This window comes from Mesoplodon densirostris, chromosome 18 (assembly GCF_025265405.1).
Source record: "Mesoplodon densirostris isolate mMesDen1 chromosome 18, mMesDen1 primary haplotype, whole genome shotgun sequence".
NCBI classification, from domain to species: Eukaryota; Metazoa; Chordata; class Mammalia; order Artiodactyla; family Ziphiidae; genus Mesoplodon; species Mesoplodon densirostris.
In genome coordinates, this window is record NC_082678.1 from 19224146 (window position 1) to 19245668 (window position 21523).

General features: G+C 53.4%; 1 protein-coding gene across 1 annotated transcript; it reads right to left on the bottom strand.

Annotated features, from left to right (window-relative positions):
• Positions 1-15360: 15360 nt before the first annotated feature.
• Positions 15361-21298, bottom strand: LOC132479123 (E3 ubiquitin/ISG15 ligase TRIM25-like). The gene is given in 8 exon segments (XM_060082712.1): positions 15361-15914; positions 16815-16877; positions 17102-17264; positions 17530-17763; positions 17932-18027; positions 20312-20670; positions 20673-20942; positions 21223-21298. Coding segments are annotated over 8 exon segments (1815 nt in total).
• Positions 21299-21523: the final 225 nt, after the last annotated feature.

Here is a 21523-nt window from a genome sequence, read left to right on the forward strand (position 1 = left end):
GGCCTCCGGGCGGGGCGGAGGGGCGTGCCCGGGGCCCGCAGCCGCTTCTGTCAACCTCGCCCCCTCCTCTGAGTGGCCCCGACCCCGGCTCGGCGGGTTTATTTGCATGTCGTTAGCATGTCATTTGCGTAGCCCTCCTTGTCACTTTGCGGCTTCTCGATTTTCCCGCTCTGGGTTCTAGGGGCGCCAGGAGTGGAAGGGAGAAAGCGTGTGATAAGAGACTCCACCTCCCAGCGGCAGCGGGGTGGGAGGCCAGGGTGCAGGATTCTTTCTTTGGGGGCTTTAGCTGCCCAGGAGTCCTTCCAATGAAAACCTAGAGCTTTGAGGGCCACATCCAGGGGAGCCCAGGCAGGCAGCTGTGCGGAGCAGACAAGAGCGTGGACCCCTCAACCCTGGGGCAGGTCAGACGGCGCCCACCACCTCCGCGTGCGCCTCTCCCCGACCTAGCCAGCCCTTGATATGCATTGTTTAAAATGTATTCAGTTAGTACAAAGTTACAGTAACCAGTACAGGCATAAGGGTAGACATATAGATCGGTGGACTAGAATTGAGAATAAACCCTTACATTTACAGTCAGTTGATTTTCCGTAAGTGTGCTGCGACGATCCGGGGTGGGAAGAATAGTGTTTTCAGCGAACAGTGCTGGGTAGCTGTATGTAAAAGAAAGTGGTTGTGGCTGGACTTCCACCTCACACCATTTAAAGAAAAAAGAAAAAAATAATAAAAAAGGATTACAGATAGAAATGTAAAAACTATAACTGTGAACTTTTTAAAAAAGATTTTTGATGTGGACAATTTTTAAAGTTCTTATCGAACTTGTTACAATACTGCTTCAGTTTTATGTTTTGGTTTTTTGTCTGGGAGGCAGGTAGGATCTTAGCTCGCCCACCGGGATCAAACCTGCACCCTCTGAATTGGAAGGCAAAGTCTTAACCACTGGACCACCAGGGAAATCACTGACTTCTGTCGAAGAAAGCACAGGAGTAACTCTTCATGGCCTTGGAATTAGGCAATGGATTCTTAGACACTACACCAAAAGCACAAGTGACAAAGGAAAAAACATAAATGGGATGTCATCAAAATTAAAAACTTTTGGGGAATTCCCTGGCGGTCCAGTGGTTAGGATTCCACGCTTTCACTGCCAAGGGCCCGGGGTCAATCCCTGGTCGGGGAAATAAGATACTGCAAGCCACGTGGCATGCCCCCCCCCAAAAAAAAACCTAAAAACTTTTGTGCACTAAAGGACACCATCAGGAAAGTGAATAACCCTCAGAATGGGAGAAAATATTTGCAAATCATACATCTGATAAGGGACTTGTATTGAGAATATATAAAGAACTCTCACAACTCAACAGTAAAAAGACAAATTAACCCCATTAAAAATGGGCAAAGGAGGGCTTCCCTGGTGGCGCAGTGGTTGAGAGTCCGCCTGCCGATGCAGGGGACACGGGTTCGTGCCCCGGTCCAGGAAGATCCCACATGCCGTGGAGCGGCTGGGCCCGTGAGCCATGGCCGCTGAGCCTGCGGGTCCAGAGCCTGTGCTCCGCAACGGGAGAGGCCACAGCAGTGAGAGGCCCGTGTACCGCAAAAAAAAAAAAGGGCAAAGGATATGAATAGATATTTCTCCAAAGAAGATATGCAAATGACCAACAAGCACACGACAAGATATTCAACATCATTATTCATCGGGGAAATGCAAATCAAACCCACAATGAGGTACCGCTTCCCACCCACTGGGATGGCTTAACTTCTGGATGAATGATGTAGGAGATACCCTATCAGGTTGTGAGTCCATTTTAAACATAAGTCATTGTTGTAACTGTGGTTCATGTTCTTGCCAACAGTCGCTGCGCTGGGTTGCCTCTTATTGGGGGCATATTCAGCTTAGCCTGAGGTTCCCTGGATACAAACTTTGGGAGGAGGGGATTAAGGTTTATCCCATGATCCCATAGGGATGGTCCCAGGCCTTGAGAGGTCCAGTGTGGGGGACAACAGGGATCATACTCCAGGGTCTGCACCATCTCGTCACCCCTTATCTCAGCCTGGCCCAGTACCGAGTGGCAGTAAGACAGGAGGGAAGGGGGCAGGGCACAACCATTAAAAGAATGACACAGCTGAGGATACCAAAAAACTAGTTAGAACCAACTAGGCCCAAGGACTTCTCGCAGACCTGGAGCCTTATTATACACTTACTGTAATACATTAGCAGGCTAAATGACACACATACCAGTACCATGACAGTTCCGAGGCTGACCATAAAAGGCCAAAAGTGGGCGGTGGCCCAATTCCTGGAAATCCCCACCCCCTCCCCAAAATAGCTGGAATAATCTTCCCACTTGTTAGCCCATGAAATTACCCAGCCCATAAAAACTAACAGCCCAATGCCCCAGGGCCCCTCTCACCTTCTGAGAGGGACTGCTTTCTGCCTATGGAATGTGTATTTTTCTAAATAAATTCGCTTCCACTTTACTATAGCTCACTCTTGAATTCTTTCCTGCATGAAGCCAAGGACCCTCCCTTGGCGGCCCGTCCCAGGAATTTGCCCGAGACCTGGGACTCAACTATTCTCTCGTGCCCCCTTCTCCTGCAACAGCAGTACCTGCCCCAGGTACTCAGAACAGGTTGGATGTAGCCCTCCACCCCATCCCTGGGTACTCTGGTGGGACCCAGGGACTTAATACCCAGGGACTTCCTGGAGGCTCTTACCCTCTCTGAAAAAATCAAACCAAGAAGTTTTCCAGGACTTTACTATTCCCTGGGGAGCCCCACCCTAATATTCAACCTCTACTCATCAAGATGAAATTGAGAGTTGTGGGGATACCCCCTCCACCACCCTGGACTCTGGGTACTTCTCCAGAATGAAGCTCCCACCAGGTTGGGGCATAGTCACTGTGGCTGCAGAGATCAGAGCCAGGGTCTGTGGTTCCCACAGGCAGCCCCCACAGCCTTCCCCAGCCTTCCTCTGTGACTCTGAACCCTAAGTGTTGGTCTGAGTGCGTGACTCTGAACCCTAAGTGTTGGTCTGAGTGCACAGCCTGGTCACCAGGCCCAGTTTTGTTAGGGCCCATGACAGCTGTCAGTGAGGGGAGGGTGAAAAGGGACTCAGAGTCGGAAAGGTCCTCATCCACAGAGAAGCAAACTGAGGCATCTGCTCAGAGAGAGAGGGAGGCACCTACTCAAAGTCATAAATCTTTAAGAATCAATAGTAAGTAATTAGTAGTTAATAACACAATTGCCATACATCTCTAAGAATAACAACCACTACATTCATTGCTCATCTGCCAACCCCCCTGAGATCTTTACACCTGCATGGTTGTTCCCCTTCCCTGAAACACTCTGTCCTGATGATCCTTTTTTTTTTTTTTTTTTTTTTTAACCTGGTTGGCCCTTGGTTGGCCTGCAAGTGTCAGCTTAGAATCTCCTTCCTCCAGGATGGCCTCCCAGACCTCCCATGTTGAGGCATTAATCCTGCTGAGTGCTGTGCATCTCCCCCACTAAGCTCCCTGAGGCTTAGGAGCTTTCTTGCCCAGTTGATCAACACTACCCAGCACTTAGCACAGTGTGTAGCACAGGACAATAATAACTATAATAAGAAGGGTCGGGCTTCCCTGGTGGCGCAGTGGTTGAGAGTCCGCCTGCCGATGCCGGGGACGCAGGTTCATGCCCCGGTCCGGGAAGATCCCACGTGCCACGGAGCGGCTGTGCCCGTGAGCCATGGCCGCTGAGCCTGTGCGTCCAGAGCCTGTGCTCTGCAATGGGAGAGGCCACGACAGTGAGAGGCCCGCGGCCCACAAAAAAAAAAAGAAGGGTCAACACGTATGGATGGAGGTTATCAGTGCTGTCCAGATACTGCCTCATTGGCTGAATGAAGGAATGGAGTATTGCCCGTCCAAGTCACTCCCCCATTCTAGGATCTTATCACCCCAAGCCCAGGACCTGGCATCCTTTAAAAATATTTTAATTACTGGAAAGCGCCAGGATGTGATTCTGGCCCCTCTGCCCTTCTCTCCAGGTCTTGGCCTCTGGCGGTGACCCTGTGGTGTCCCTGACATGGACACAGTGCCGACTGCTGGGATCACGGGGACGGTCTGTGCAGGCTTTTCTGGATGCTGTTGACTCTGGGCCCCTGGGTGCCTTCCTATTCGAGGGCCCATTTCCTTCTCCACCAGCTCTATCCTTTTTCTACCCTCTGCCTGTCACACCCTCTGCCTGTCACACCCCTCTGCCTGTTTGTCCTACTCTGCCAGGGCATGCGGCAGCTTGTCAGCTGGCCCCAGAGGCCTAGGCCATGCCACACAGCTGGTTATTTCCCCAAAAGACCCCCTGAACTCAGATCTGAGGTGCACAGTCTCTCCCAGGGCTGGCCATGGCTGCGGGCCTAATGTTGGGGTACATCGTACCCCGGCCTCCTCCACTCCAGCCCCCACCTCCTGGGGGAGCAGAGATGCCCTGATGGCTCCCATCGAGGGGCAGCAGATCGCCCAATGCTGGGGCCAGCATGGGGAGCAGGACAAGAGAAACCACAGGGTGACCTCCTGCCCCCTGATTTGGGATCATCCCTGTGCTGAGCCTTGCCCTGATTTTGGGTGTGTGGGAAGGGGCAGTGGTCATCAGGCAGGCAGGCACTGCTAGAACCATCACCTGGGCACAGCCCTTGCTCCGAGACCCCCGGTGCTTTGGGCCACCCCTCACTCTGAGTCCCCTCTTCCTTCTCCCTCTTTCTCCTTTTGACTGTCTTACCCAGACTGTCTCCTCCGTGCCACCCTCCTCTCTGGAGCTCCAAGCTCTTCTCCTTGAGATTTTCTCACTGTCACCGGAACTGAGCCTGTCCCCATACTGCTCACACCATCTTCCCCTTAGACCAGGCCCCTCCTCTGTTCTCTGACTCGATCCCATCCAGGGCCTCCCTACCACCCCTTGGCCTTCATCTTCATATCCAGCTGATCGCAATTCTACAGACTCTTCCCTTTGCGATTTTGCTCAGCTGTCTTCTCTCTTCCTGATGCTGGGGCCACTCCAGGACCACACTCAGGCTTGATAGATCTCTCTCCTCAGCCTCCCTGCCTGAAATACCAGATCCATCTTGCAAAAGCCCCCCCCCACCACCACCACTTTTCAGGGCTGCATTGGAAGGCCTTCCGGCTCTGAGTTCACAGATCACTCTGCCAACACCCTGGCAGGCCTCCGCTCTGTACACTCGTTTCCCAATACTCCCAGCCCACGTGCCTGGCAGCTCACCCTTGGGGTTCGTCTCCTCACCCATCCCTTCCCCGTGTGAATTTCTGCTCTTACGCCATCCCCTCCCGAGTCCTCACTTCACCTCCAGCACACTTCCACTCACTCCCACTCAGCCTGGCCCTGGTGCCCAGGCCACACATGGTTCTCCCCACCTGGGCTGCCCTGATACCCTCAAAACTGTCCATGTAAAAACAAACTGGGGGGGGACTTCCCTGGTGGCACAGTGGTTAAGACTCCGTGCTCGCAATGCAGGGGGCCCGGGTTCGATCCCTGGTCGGGGAATTAGATCCCACATGCATGCCGCAACTAAGAGTTCACATGGCATTTAAACAAGCTCGAGTCTCTCCTAAAATGAAACAAGAACAAAAATCTACCCTCCCTCCCCTCATATCCCCCTTGGGTTCCCGCCCCCGCCCCTCCACCTGACTTGGTGGGAGCGGCATCTCCTCTCACTGGGTCCACACCTCCCCTCCCCCTCCGCCCTCTAAGGAAAACTTCTGCCCCTCTGGTCATTCCCATGTTACACATCCAATGAGCATGTTTAGTCTTGATCTGCCTGAAGCATCGGACCACAGTGATCCCTCCCTCCTGGAAATTTGCTCTTTCCTTGGCTTGCAGAACATCATTCTCTCTCCTGGGTTTCCTCCCATGTTTCTGGCCACTCGTGCTGTTTGCTCTTGACCTTTAAATGGCCGAGTCCCACAGGCTCTGACCTTCACCGTCTCCTCTTCTCACTCCCCATCTGTAGCTCCAACCACCACCTTTATACTGATCACTCCACATGTTCTATGTCCAGCCCATATATCCAAGCTGGCACCTTCACGTGTGTGCCTCAACAACCCTAAAGCCCGACATCAGCCAGAACTTGCCATCAACGCTGGCCTCCGCTGCCCCTGGTGTGGCCACAGGGCCCTCAAAGCCTGGCCCTTGCCCACCCTTCCAGCCCCAAGTAGCTCTCCCTCACTTGATGTCCTCCAGCCACCTGAGCTTTCTCTGCTTGTCATGTTCCCCCAGCTGAGGGGTCTTTGCCTCTGCTGCTCCCCCCTGCTTGGAGCCCCACCCTGACCCTCTGTGCCTGGGTCCTCAGATAGAGGCTCAGATAGAAGCTCAAGCGTCACTTCCTTCGGGATGCCCTCCCTGGTTTCCCTGCTGGGGCTGGTGCTACTGGTTATTCCTTCCCCTAACAGGTCTACTGCTCCGCTTGGCCCTGTCCACCACGGTGTGTCTATATTGATTTAAATCAGGAGTTACACACTTTTTCAAGGCCAACAGGTAAATATTTTAGGCTTTGCAAGCCAGAGAGCCTCTGTCGAAACTACTCAACTTTGCCATCGTGGGCAGAAGCAGCCACAGACAATATGAAAACAAATGAGCATGGCTGTGTTCCAATAAAGCTTTATTTATGGACACTGAAATTTGAATGTCACCTACCTATCTATCTTTTTTTTTTTTTTAATTTGGCCGTGCTGCCTGGCTTGCAGGATCTTAGTTCCCCAACCAGGGATCAAACCCGGGCCCCAGAAGTGAAAGCGCTGAGTCTTAACCACTGGACCGCCAGGGAATTCCCTGAATGTAATTTAATTTTCAGGTGTCACCAAATCTAATTCTTCTTTTGATTTTTTCCCCATTAAAAAAAATGTAACAACCTTTATTAGCTTACAAGCTGTACAGAAACAGGCGATGGGCCGTAGTGTACCGACTCTGGATTTAAACAATTCTGTGATTAATCTCTCTCTTGCCAACACTAGATCATAGGCTCCGTGAGGCCAGGGACTGAGTCTGTCTCAGCTCATCCCTTTTGTCCCCACTGTCTGACCTATGGGAAGAATATTCTTCCCTCTTTTTCTACCACCCCTCACCTCAGCTCATTGAATATCTGCTGAATGAGTAAAAATAGCCAGGTATGTAGACTGACTCGCTAAATCCTCTTTGAGGTGGGTACTATTGTTTTTTTTTTTTCAAGTTGGGTGTTTATTATTTCACTCCATTGCTTATGTATATTGGACATCAATTATTCTGTACATATCAAATATTGCATCATTTTACAAAGTGAACTCAACATGCTGCCTGTAAACCTGCTGTCTCTGGGATTCCGCCGTCCTTGAGAACAGTGCTGCCTTCCACATAGAAGACTGGGGCCGCTGGGGCCCTTTCCCTCCCCTTGGCCCGCCCCCTCCAACCCCTCACCCCCCACCCCTGCCAACACACACACTTAATCAAATGCTGCCTCCTGGCCATTCATACCTGCAGCATCTCCGTCCACCCCGCCCAGTCCAGAGTGGGCTGTCTCTATCTCTCCCTGAGCGGCTGCATCAGCTTCCTGACCACTCTTCCTGCTCTAACTGATGCTCCCCTCCCTCCTCCAGGCCAGCACTCTGTCCAGATCCGCTCAGCTATCTCCTGCTGAAACCCCGCAGTTTCTTCCCACTGATCCTGGATAAACCCTAAAGTCCAAAGAGGCTGTTTACAAGACCGTGCGCCATCTGGCTCCACCCATCTCCTCAGATTCATTTTCGGCCATTCTCAGCCTCTCTCCCTAAGCTCCTGTCATGCTGGGATTCTCTTTGCTTCCTAAAATACAGAGGTGGGTACTATTGTTATTTTGCTTTTTTTCAGATGATGGATCTAAGGCACAGGGAGGTTAAGTAACTTGTTCAGGGTCACACAGCTGTAAGTGGCAGAGCCAGGATTTGAACCCGGGACATCTAGCTTTGGAGTCCAGATGCTTAACCAGCACATCGTGTTTGCTGAGGACTGTCATGGTGCAAGCTCAGTAATGATGTGGCAATAAAACCGGGCTCCACCCTCCACCAGCCACTACCCCCCTTCCACCTGGCACACCCTCCCCATCTCAGGTCAACTTCTTTTCTTTAGGGACACCTGGTGTGGGATGGCTCCTTGGTCATCTCTTCCCCCGAGGAGCCTTAATCTCAGTTTGTGGCTAGATACACTCACCACCATGACTGAACTTAGGGTCTGTCCCCTCTACCCGCCAAGCTGTGCCGGGGCAGAGACAGGGTCTATCTCGCTTCCACCACCCCCTCCGCCCCTCTCCTCCCAGGAGCCCTGTGCCTGCACTGGAACAAACTGGGCAGAAACCTAACCGTTGGCGTCACCTCCAATTGCATGTAAAACACAAAAGGCACCAAGGCTCATACTCTCCAGGCAGGAAGCATCTGTAGCTGTAAATGAAGAAGATTCAGCTTTCAGAAACACTTGGCAGGGAACCAAAACCCTTCTAATGGGTGCGCTTGGGCTTCTGACACTTCGATTGCGATATTGGCAAGGCTGAGCGGCTAAGCAAACATTATTTAACGTATCATTTGAAGCATCGGTTGTACATACACATTACTAACAACGGGGCATAACAGGCGTTGGCTGCATGACTGTTCTGAGCTTGCAGGACAGTTGGCATCCCTGACACCTCGCCCTGGTCCAGCTATGAAATTCCAGACATGTGTCACCCTGTCTGGGGTGAGATGAGTGAAGCACCTGCCTGGAGCTCAAAATTTACTGGGACACCAGCAAAACTCAGTAATCAAGATAAATGATAACCTAATAATAATGTAAAGGTAACATTTTAAGAAAATCAGACCAATAAAGTATGGCCAATGGAGTGGTCACTTGGTTTCATGAGTAAAATTTTGTTGGAATCAGGGCTGGGATTAGTGCGAGGGGTACGGAACAGGTAGTACAAGCAATGGGTCAGGTCATAAAAGATGGGTCTTTTTTTTCTTCTTCTTTTTGGCCACACTGTGCGGCTTGTGGGATCTTAGTGCCCTGACCAGGGACTGAACCACGCCCCTGGCAGTGGAAGAGCGGAGTCCTAACCACTAGACAACCAGGGAATTCCCAAAAGATGGGTCTTTATTTACAATTTTGATATTCTATCATGGATTTTTGCATTAATTTTGATTTTGTCATATATTGCCTTCAAATATCATTTACTTTGATTTCTGAGTTTTTTGGCACCTGCTCTTAAATGTTGTGCCCTTGGTGAGGGTCTCACTTGCTTCACCCTAGTCCTGGCTCTACCTGAAACGCCCCTGTTCCCTAACCACCTAGTTTGAGAAGCCCTGGGAACCATATAATCTTCAGCAAATATGGGTGATATCTCGATCCATGCTTTTTTAAAAAATGTTATTTTATTTATTTATTCATTCATTCATTTGGCCTTACTGCACAGCATGTGGGATCTTAGTTCACTGACCAGGGATCAAACCTATGCCCCTTGCATCGGAAGCGCAGAGCCTTAACCACTGGACCACCAGGGAAGTCCCAATCCATTCCTTTCTATAGATCAGGACACAGAGGCTGGAGAGGTCTGTGTCTCTCCCCTCACACACCTGCTGGAGGGTCCTCAGCCTCAAAGAACCTTCAGGCAGGACTTCCCTGGTGGCGCAGTGGTTAAGAATCCACCTGCCAATGCACGGGACATGGGTTCAAGCCCTGGTCTGGGAAGATCCCACATGCCATGCCGCACAGCAACTAAGCCCGTGAGCCACAACTACTGAGCCGGCGTGCCACAATTGCTGAAGCTTGCACAAGAGAAGCCACCACAATGAGAAGCCCACGCACCACAACAAAGAGTGCCCCCCGCTCACCGCAACTAGAGAAAGCCCGTGCGCAGCAATGCAGACCCAACGCAGCCAAAAATAAATAAATAAATAAATAAATATATATATATATATATATATATATAAAGAAGAACCTTCAGGCTAGAGGGGAGATCGAGATGGAAACCTGGGAGGAATAGGCAGGTCCTTTGCATCTATCTGGATGCAGTGGGTGCGCGGAACTGGCTTCAGGAGGGAGCAAACGGATGGCAAAGGGAGAAGCAGGTGAGCAGCCATGCCTGGGCCACTTGCACCCAGCCTGGCCTGACCCAGTAGAGGATCTGACTGGCCTCCGACCCTCCAGGGGTTAAGCAATGGAGACAGAGATGAAATACCCGGCCTGGCGCTGGTCTGATGGAGAATTCCCACATGAAACAAGGTGGGTGCGAGGAGGGATGCATGCAGAAGGTGATGGCAGGAGAGGGGGAAGCCCACCTGGCTTAGGGAGAGGAGGGTTCAAGAGTGGCTTTCTGTGACGCAGCACGTCTTAGCTGAGACTTAAGGACTAAGGAGGAGAAAGTAATAAGTAATGAGGAGGAGTAAGGAAGGGGATGAGGGTGGAAGAGGGCTCCCAGCAGGGGCGATGGCAGGTGCAAAGGCCAGGAGGCAAGCGCTTTGGAGAGTAGAATGGAGTGGGGGCTGGCGATGAAGCCCACGAAAACTAGTGAAGACTGAAGTTTGGCAAGGAGCGGGGGTGGGGTTGGGTGGGCCTGGGCTAGCAGGGAAGGCTGGAGACGGTCCACCTCTCCTGAGCGGGTGGGACCTGGTCCAGGTTACCACCAGGTGCCTTCCTCGCGGGAAGAGGGAGGAGTTGAGCATAAGCCCTCTTGGGTGAGATGCTCCCGACAGCATCAGGTACCCACTGCATGCCAGGCAGGGCCTCTGCCAGAGGCTCCCACAAACATCCTCCCCCTTCCACCTCCAGCCTGAGCACACCCTCTCTTGGGGGAGGGAAGGGTTAAGGCTCCTTCCCAAGGCTCCTGCCATCTGATCCTGCTTCCCGCTCTGTCCTCACCTGTGGGATGGGATGGTGAGACGATGGAAACAATTGATGCTGCCAGCCTCCTTCAGCTCCATACTTTAACCCTTCCCCTCCTGAGTCAAACTTGCGGTGACATCCAGGAAGCAACATCTGTGGCTTTGGCTGGGTTGCCACTTGCCACCCACCTCTAGAGGGAATCAGGGAAGGTGTTAAAGACAAAACAAAGATATAGGACAGATGTGTAGGATGTAATATTATGCAGCCAGTGAGTGAACAAGCCATGTTTGTATTTTGAAAGTAACTTTGGAAAATGCACGATACGAGCTGTAACTATCTTTTAGCTATCTACATCTTCAACATCTACATCTGTATAAGAGAAGAAGACTGCAAGGTGGAATTTCCTGGTGGTCCAGTGGTTAGGACTTGCACTGCTGGGTGCACAGGTTTGATTCCTGGTCTGGGAACTCAGATCCCACAAGCCGTGCAGCGTGGCCAAAAAAAAAGACTGGGAGGAGATTCTCCAGGAGCGGTTATCTCTGGGGGAAGGCAGTAGTGATCTCGGAGAGGCAGCGGTGAATGGTGGCATGAAGCGAGATCTTAATTCCCTGCCCAGGAATTGAACCTGGGTAGCCTGGATGAAAACCAGGAATCCCAGCCACCACACCTGCCCTGCCCTAGGACCCTCCCCAACATGCGTGCGCAACTCTTTTGCCAAGATGGATTACAGCCCAGGGGCCTATGGGACGGCCTTAGTACCACATATTATGGAGTGGTGCTCCCTCCTCTTTGACCCCCAAGGAGCCTTTCTGCACATGTGCAATGTTTCCCTTGCCCCAAAGATGGGAAATATATGACCTCGTGATCTTTTAACAGGGTTTAGCCCCTCTCTGTCCCTGCCATAAAATCGTCCAATGTCCAGTTATCTACCCTATACCTGTTGTTTCTTATATCGAAGTGCAGATCTTGAAATATAGACAGGAGTCTGGTAAATAAATATGTAGTCCTGGAGCCCGTATGTCTCTTGCCTCAGGAAATGTAAACAGGGGGTTGGTAATGAATGTCTGGCCTGGAGCCCATCTTCTTCTCACCTCAAGAAGTGTGAATAGGAGGCCAGTTATAAATGTCTAGCTTGGGGCCCATCTATCTCCTGCCTCAGTAGGATCATGATAGGAATATTTTATTTTCTTTTGTGTTTCTATATTGTGTACATTTTCTATAATGACTGTCATAGAAGAGGTGGTATAGCATAGTGATTGAAAAAGCAGACTGTCTGGGTTCAAATCCTGGCTCTCCAATTTAGGTACCTTCAAGACCTTGGACAAGCCACTTAGCCTCTCATCCTCAGTTTCCTCCTGCATACAGTGGGGAGAATTAATACCTATTTATAGGGTTGTTAGGATTAAATGAGTTCATATTTGCCATGAACATTTCATTTGCCATGAACAGGGCCTGGCACATAGTAGGCACTATGTGTTTGTTAAATAAAAGCAAAGTTACTTTCGGAATTCCCTTGGTGGTCCAGTGGTTAAGAATCTGCCTTCTAATGCAGGGGACAGAGGTTCGATCCGTGGTTGGGGAACTAAGATCCCACATGCGGTGGGGCAACTAAGCTTGCATGCCACAACTAGAGAGAAGCAACGAAAGATTCTGCGGGCCACAACTAAGACCCGACATGGCCAAATATAAATATTTTTTAAAAATACAGATTATTCTTTAAAAAAAAGCAAAATTACTTTTATAGAATATGCAAAAAGGTTAATTTAAAAATTATCCAAGTAATACAGGAACACAGTCTTCTTGTAAGGAATAACATGGGAATTTTTTAAGTGAAATAATCCTTGGGGAGAGATTAGTTTACAGCCTGTCTGGATTCACATTAAAAGAAAAAAAATTTTTTGGGGGGGGGCTTCATTGGGTCTTCATTGCTGCACGCGGGCTTTCTCTAGTTGCGGCGAACGGGGCTACTCTTCGTTGCAGTGTGCGGGCTTCTCATTGCGGTGGCTTCTCTTTTTGCCGAGCTCAGGCTCAAGGCGCGTGGGCCTTAGTAGTTGCAGCACATGGGCTTAGTAGTTGTGGCTCGCGGGCTCTAGAGAGCAGGCTCAGTAGTTGTGGCGCACGGACTTAGTTGCTCCGCGGCATGTGGGATCTTCCTGGACCAGGGCTCGAACCCATGTCCCCTGCATTGGCAGGCGGGTTCTTAACCACTGCGCCACCAGGGAAGTCCCTGAAAAAACATATTAGTTGAGTGCTAAGGCAGGAGCAGGAAGTCATGAGAAGTGTGTGGGTGGCATTCCAGGGACAATCCCCTCCCTGCTCTCTCCACAGTGGGGGAAAGGGCAAGGCCAGGATTCACCAATGTGGATTATCAGCACTGGCTGATCCTGCATCCCAAAGCTCGCGCTTTGATATTTTCCCCCGGAGGCAAATGCTGAGCCAGGAACCCTGACATTCTGGTTTGCTGGCCAGCCTCACTGACATGCAGGCCTACTTGCCATTTGGCTTTTTGAAATATTGGCAAGTATCTGACGACCCCCAGAACTACCATTGTGGATCCCTAGGGGCCTAGGAACTTCAAATCAGGAACTGTTTAAGAAAGCAAATGACATGCTTCTGATATGTGCCTGAGGGCATCACCGTTCCAGCATCATGCACCACGTGAAGTGTCCCTCAGAACCAGGAGGAACTGGCGAGGGTAGCCCCCCTCATCAGCTCCCTGATGGGGAAGGACTCAGATCCACGCAGCTACACAGTTACCTTCTTAGCATTTCTTTTTTTTTTTTTTTAATATTTATTTGGTTGCACCAGATCTTAAGTTGTGGCAGGTGGGCTCCTTAGTTGCAGCTTGCCAGCTCCGTAGTTGTGGCATGTGAAATCTTAGTTGCAGCTTGCACATGGGATCTAGTTCCCTGACCACGGATCGAACCCAGGCCCCCTGCATGGGGAGAAAGGAGTCTCGTCCACTGTGCCACCAGGGAAGTCCCCTCAGCATTTCTTGACCTCAGCCCATAGATTAGGAAGAGCGTGCAGCCTCTTGCCCAGGAGGAATAAGTTTTGGGGGTGGGGAGGCAAGATTTGAGCATTTTGGCGTGCAAGCTTTCTGTTGAACGGGAAAAAGTTTAGATTTCATTCCTACACATACACACCAGTAGCAGCCTGTGAGGATGAAAGTGATTGGACTGGTGCTGAGCGGAGCCTCCAGGGAGGAAGGTCAACATGAGCCGCAGCCCAGGCTCAAGGCAGCCAAAGGGCACCCCACCCTGCGAGGCCGTCAGAGCGCACCCAACACCTGCTGCACAGCCGCCCTGCCAGGCTCCACAATGACGGCACCCCCTCCAGTGAGAAACTAGGGTCACTAATTTCTCTGAGAACAGGCCAGGCGGGGATGGAATTCAGGCACATCCTGGTTCTGGATGACGTGGCCCCAGGGATTTTCTCCCCCGTGACTTGTATCATTTCCTCTTCAGAGCCAATCATTAACCTTACCGAGGCCCTCACATGAGAAGCCACAGGAACAAGTGACTGGTTGAGGCTGGAAATGCCCAGGCTACTTCCCCAGAGGGGCCGGGTCCCCAGTCACACTCCTGCCAGGATCGCAGGGCAGGGGCCCAGCCCAGGCCCAGCCTCTCCTGCTGATTTCTACACACCCTGCTGGGCAGGTCAGATGTCAGAGGCCTGGATGTGGACGAAGCCCCTTTGCTTTCGGGCAGTGCTACCCACGGCAGCTGAGTGCCCTCTGCTTAGGGATGGGGGCGGGGAAAAGAGCTTTCAGGAACACTGGGGAGGGTGCAGGGTGGTTAAGGTTTTCCCACCCGGAGAGCCTCAGTTCCACATCCTCTCCATGCTGTAAAACACCTGCTGTGTGAGAAAGTCTGCTGGGCAGCAGGGTCAGGGGCCCCAGCCCCGCCTGGACCTAGTCCCTCAGCGTTTTTTTTCAGGGGTGGGGTGGGATGGGGTCTGGGATAGTCATGGATTCCTTGGCTTAACTTCCCAGCCTCCAATTAAGCCAGTAACACAGACAGAACACCTCTACCCTGGTGGGTCAGGTGCCAACTCTCAGTCTGGCCCGCTGCGGGGGAGGAGCCGGCGAGAAGCCACCTGGTCCGAGCCCCGCCCATTCTCGGGCAACAAGGCCCTGGTGCTGAGTAGCCAGGACCAACCTGGAGAACCTCTGATGGGGTTTGGGAACTCAAGGGCGTGGGAGACCATGCATCCTGGCCAGGAAAACTCCCCGCCGCCCCGGAGGCCACAGGGCTGTCCCCAGTCCCGGGGGCTCTCCATTCTGGTTCAGAGCCCTTCTCCCGTGACGGTGAGGCCAGAGGGGTCGGCCTGTTTTCTGGGATTCCCAGGACCTTCCGGGACCACTGGGCAGGCGCCGCAGGTCAAGTCCAGGCAGCGGGTCGGGAGGCATGTTCCCCGCCCACCCCTCAACCACGGGCCAGGGGTCCCCGCGGGCCGGCCACCCTCCCCGGCGCGCCCCTCCCAGCGGGCCAGCCAGCGCTCGAGTCCAGCTTTATTGGCCGCCGCCTACGCCTCCGGGCGCTGCTTGAGCGTGACCGAGGCGCCGCTGCTGACCGTGACCGCGGGGTAGAGCGGCTCCAGGAAGGAGGCCAGGAAGCGGTGGATGAGGCTCACGCCTCTCGCCACGCCGTAGGAGGAGAGGCAGCCGGCGCTGAGCGCCACGCCGAACGTGCGGTGGTAGCCGCTGTGCAGCACCGTCTGCGTGCTGTTGTGACACACGGAGAACTTGAGTGAGTCCCACTCCAGGCACCACGAGTAGGGGTTGCGGCCCAGCAGGTAGATGATGTTGCGGCGCGGGCGGCCGCTGAGCAGGGGGATGCGGCGGTAGGTGACGCCCAGGCACACCCACGAGTTGGACACCTCGGCCTCCCAGTAGTGGCGGCCCTCTGCCAGGCCGCGCGAGCACAGCACCTGCGGCCACTGCTTGAAGCCGCCCGGGAAGGGGCCGCCCGCGGCGAAGGGCCCCAGTAGGATGCCCAAGTTTAGCACCGAGTGGGTCTCCTTGAACAGGAGCAGCTCCTCACTGGCCGTGGCGGGGTCAAAGTTCAGGTTGCAATAACCTGGGGCAAGGGGGATGGGAAAGGAGGCCAGGGTCATTGGCCCCGGGCACAGAGCGCTGGAGGCCCGGAGCAGGACGGGCCGAAGCCGCATGGCTTTTGCACAGAAGTCACCAAATGCTTCCACTCCCAGCTCCCAGAAGTGGCCCCTCTATACCCCCCTCTAAGTCTCCAACTGTGGCCCCCTGAGGGTGCGGACATAGTCGGGAGGAATGATGAGTTGGGTGCTGTCCAAAGGTCTGCCTTCCTAGAGAAGCTGAGAACCAAGAGTCCTCCTATCTGCCCGCCTCTGCCAAAACCCTAACATAATCTCCTTTTTGTTTGTTCAGGACACAAGATTGAGTGGGACTGCGGGAGAGTCAAGAGCTCCTGAAGGAGGTTCATCGAAGGCAATGCAACCTTGACCCTGGAGATCTCAGAGAAATCACCGATGATTTCTTAGAGAATCACGTGGCCCCTAGCCCAGCCTGGGAGAGGGGCTGCAGGGACATTAAATGAAAAGGGAAATTGGCTGAGGAAGAAATGGGCTGGGTCATCCAAGCTGGCTTGGCTAAAGTCCAGGGGAGGTCGGCAGGCACCCAGCTGAGGGCAAAGGTTGTGCCATATCAGGGCCACGGGGTGGTGGTGGTGGTGCAGAGCTGGCCTCTGGGTAGTAGGTGAGGCCTTGCCCACCCATGGGGGTGGGACAGGACAGCCTTCTCCCCTTCCTATCAGGGCCTTGGAGTCACGGGCCGAGTCCTTCTGAGGTCTCCAGTCCAGAGTGCGAGGTCAGGGCAGGAGAGAGCTGGCACCTCTCTGGAGCCCTGGCCTGAATGGAGGTGGGGCTCGGTAAGTCAAGGCACCCAAGGGCCCTGTTCCTTTCCTTCCCACCCCTGGGGCTGGACCCCAGTACTGAGGACTCACACTTGAGAAGTGTTTCCCTGTCCACAGCTGGGGGCAGCACCTCACAGGAGTTCATCTTGATGCCTGGGAAAGATTGAGGGGCTTTGCTGAGGACACGTTCACAGCCCAGCATCTTTCCAGAGAGAGGCATGGGCTTCTAGGAGGTTGAGTTACCTGGGGAAGGTGCACACAGACAGGCAGGGTTCTCTACAGGTGCCTGGAATCCCAACCGCTGCGCTGTAGGGCCGTCCCGCACCCAGAATGCAGGTGAGTCTCCAGGAGTCCCAGGCAACCAGGTACTAACTAACCCTCCAGGAAGAGCTGGTTGATGAAGCTGAGACCCACGTTCACCAGCCGGGTCTGGAGCTCTGCCAAGGTCTCTGGCAGCTGGAGGAAGCTCTGCTTCTCCTCACACTTGGTGCCCATCAGGGGTTCCATGCAGGCCGGGAAGTGCTTCAGCCTGGGGAACTCCTGCATGCAGGGCAGGGCTGGCAATACCACTTGTTAGCCAGGCCCCAAGCAGATTCCAGGAACTCCTGCTTATGCCAGGGGCTTAGCGGTCCCCAGAACCATGGGGCAGGTGGAAAAGCTGCCCATGTTCAAACCTGGACATCTTTCTCCCCTCCTCCTGGTTTTCTGGACATCTTAGGTTAGGGATGTCAAAGGCACAGCCACTGTGGCCTAGTGGAGGTTGTGATGGGCTTGGGGCAGAGGTGGGGGTAGGGTGGGGCCTTGCCTGCAGAAATTGCTAGTTGCTCTGGTTGGCGAGCAGGGTGTGAAGCCAGATGCTGTCCCCCTCCAGCTTCAGAAGGCGGTCGTGGCTCTGCTGGATGGAGCCACCCAGCTTCCCCAGGGCGGCCGCCTCCTCTTTCTCCATGAAATCCAAGACCTTCATCTGCATCTGTTTGATCTCATGGATGATCTCCATAAAGCAGGTGTTCACCTCATCCCGAGCTGCCTGGATCAATTTCTGGGGGGTGGAAGGGCGTATAGAGAGGCACCTCTGAGCCCCAAGCCGGTACCACCGTTGCCTTCTGCCCAGGCATCCCATCTCTGTCCTCCTGGCCTCACCCCATTCCCTCCAAGCCCTGAGAGGTCCCCTCAGTCTGGGCTGGGGCTGGGGGTGGACCAACCTTACCGAGAGAAAAGCCACCTGGCCCCGGTGCTGTTGGCTGTCAGAGGTGATGACCGGCATCTGGTTCTCCACGTTGGCCTGGACCTTCTGAACCTTGACCTTGGGTGAGAGGGTGGGGTGGAAGAGGAGAGAGCCACTGATTCAGAGAGGTGCCCCAGCAGAAGCCCTTCTGTAAGCAGTCCCACGTCAAGCCCAGAAGAGACGCACCTCTTATATTCTTTTTTTTTTTTTTTTAAAGAATCAATTTTTTTAATTTATTTATTTTTGGCTGCGCTGGGTCTTCGTTGCTGCGCGCAGGCTTCTCTAGTTGCGTCGAGCAGGAGCTGCTCTTCATGGCGGTGCATGGGCGTCTCATTGCGGTGGCTTCCCTTGTTGCGGAGCATGGGCTCTAGGCACGCAGGCTTCAGTAGTTGTGGCTCGAGGGCTTAGCTGCTCCGCGGCATGTGGGATCTTCCCAGACGAGGGATCGATCCCATGTCCCCTGCATTGGCAGGTGGATCCTTAACCACTGTGCCACCAGGGAAGTCCTCACCTCTTACATTCTTAAGAGGTTTGAATGAGAATGAGGATGGGCAGAGCTGAAGGGTAGATGGCCCAGGGCCACCCCCTCTTTTTTTTTTTTTTTTTGGCCACGTGGCATGGCATGTGAAATCTTAGTTCCCCGACCAAGGATCGAACCCGTGCCCCCTGCAATGGAATTGTGGAGTCTTAACCACTGGACCACCAGGGAATTCCCTGAGGGCCACCCCTCTGCTCCTGTTCTCTCACTCCCTGAGAGACTCTCTCCTCGTTCTTAGGTATCAGGTTCTTTGTTCCTGACAGTGATGACCATTGGGTTTCAGATCACAAGAAGCTGCTGTGAAGGGTTCAGTGACTCGAGAAGCCTGAGAGGCAGTGGGGCGAGGAGGGGCCCATCAGATATGGAGCACTTGGCTCCCTGGGCAGCGCTGCCAGGCCCAAGCAGCATTATGTTTCCAAGTTCCACATAAGCCTTTAGTCTCACCTACTCCAGAGGTGGGCATTGTCATGTTTCACAATCTACTACAGGACAGTGCTATTCCAAGGGCCTGTCTATGAACCGTTGCTGACCCACAACAACAGAAGAAGCTCCTGCCAGACTGTAAATCAACGCACTGCTTCCTTTGTTGAGAAAGTCTTGCTATGAAAAAAGCATCAGCTGAACTGAAGAGTGTGATGAGTTGGCTTACATTCGGGCACAAGCTCCATTCTTGCCAGGGACCATCAACAGGTGGCTACGTTGGAATAGCACAGTTCTAGAATATACATGATAGAATGTCTAAAATAGAAGTATTCCATTATAAAAGCAATACAAATACAGTAAACAAAATTTGAAAATAGAAAAAAGGGGGCTTCCCTGGTGGCACAGTTGTTAAGAATCCACCTGCCAACGCAGGGGACATGGGTTCGAGCCGTGGTCTGGGAAGATTCCCACCTGCCGCGGAGCAGCTAAGCCCGTGCGCCACAACCACTGAGTCTACGCTCTAGAGCCCACGAGCCACAACTACTGAAGCCTGTGTGCCCTAGAGCCTGTGCTCCGCAACAAGAGAAGCCACCACAGTGAGAAGCCCGTGCACCGCTATGAAGAGTAGCTCCCGCTCGACACAACTAGAGAAAGCCCGTGCACAGCAACGAAGGTGCAGTGCAGCCCAAAAATCAATCAATCAGGGCCTCCCTGGTGGTGCAGTGGTTGAGAGTCCGCCTGCCGATGCAGGGGATACGGGTTCGTGCCCCGGTCTGGGAGGATCCCATATGCCGCGGAGCGGCTGGGCCCGTGAGCCATGGCCACTGGGCCTGCGCATCCGGAGCCTGTGCTCCGCAACGGGAGAGGCCACAACAGTGAGAGGCCCGCATACCGCAAAAAGAAAAAAAAAAAAAAATCAATCAATCAATCAATCAATCAATAAGAAAAAAGGAAGGGATTCGCCCAACTGAACATGACATGTTTGTATTTTGATATGTTCTCTTTCAGCCTTTCCTTTTTCTGTGCAAAAAAATTTAAATAGGATTCATCACAAATAATTTTGGATCCTTATTCATTCAACTTGCCAGCACTTTTCACGTCCTGGCAGGACCCTCGTGACCATCTTTTTTTTTTTTTTTTTTGGCCACGCAGCGCCGCATGTGGGAGCCTCGTTCGCAGACCAGGGGTGGAACCTGTGCCCCCTGCAGAGGAACTGTGGAGTGTCAACCACTGGACCGCCGGGGAAGCCCCATCGTGACCATCGCTGTAATGGCTGCATAACTTTCCTCCAAGGAAAGGGGTGCCCAGAGCTTCTGAGAGACTTTCACTTTCCACGGAGGACTCCCGAGTGCCCTGGCTCCTCCCCTCCCCCTCCCCCCAGCCCCCCAGCTCCGGCCTCACCTCCTTGCTGGCACACTCCTCCTCCAGGGGCATGGTGTCATGGTTCTTGTGTTCCTTCAGCAGGCAGGCCCCGCACACGCAGCAGCTTTCCGTGCGGCAGTACAGCCTCTGTAGCTTGCGGTGCTTCCAGCACAGCTGGCTCTTGAGGTCCCACACGGGCTCCAGCAGCTGGTGGCCCTGGAACACCTGGTCCTCGAAGTGGCTGCGCAGGTGCTTCTCGCACAGGGAGGCCATGCACTGCAGGCACAACTTGACTGACTTGAGCTTCTCTGGGGCACAGAAGTCGCAGGGCATGTCTCTGGGCCCGGCCAGGTTCTGTGAAGACCCCAAGGCCTGGCCCTTGGCCTGGGTGAAACAGGTCTGGAGGGGAAGCTCTCTCGGCACTGGGGGCAATACAGCATCTCTCCCACAGCTGCCTGGTGGTCCCAGAAACCCTGGAGGCAGGTCCTGCAGAAGTTGTGCCCGCAGGCAGCAGTGACCGGGTTGCAGAACACCTCCAGGTAAATGGGGCAGAGAACTTGGTCCTCCAATGTGGGGAGATTGTTGTTGTCATTCATCAGGAACTGGCCTTGGGGACGTCCTGAGGGCTGGGCAGGGGGCTGCAGGGCTGGGACTTGGTCCTGGACTGGCCCTGGGAAGATAGAGCAAAGCTGTGTTGAAGCCAAGGCAGGAGTTGAGGGGCCCTTTGAGAGACACACCAGTTCTCTCGGAAGCAGCTGTCTGCCCACGGGGTACAGGGACTGTGCCATCGGTCAACCCACATGGGGGCATAAATTGGGGCCTGTGTTCTCCTTGTCCCTGTTCTAATTCCTGGACAAGAAGGTGGATGGGAGGAAGAAGACACATCGTGACAAGGGAAAGGAACCACTTCCTTGGCCCTTCAGAAGAAAGGTCAAAACACAAGTACTTACGGGAAACTCTCTGTATGTCAAGAAGAGCCAGAGGCTTGGCTGCCCTATGGAGGGAGAGAAAAGAACCCTTGAGCATTCAGGCGTAGGAGCCTTGCCCGCACTTCACCAGTGCGGGGAGGATCCCCACCAGTCCAGTGTGCCCTCACCCCAGCCCTTTACATCTCTTGAGGTTTGATGACCACCTTCTCACCTTTCCCTGTGGCTGCTGTTTTGCGGTCTCCCCATCAAGTTGGCCCCCTTCCTTGAGACTGCCTGCAATTTTGCTCCCTGCTCTCACAATTCAACCGTGACCAGCCCCAGC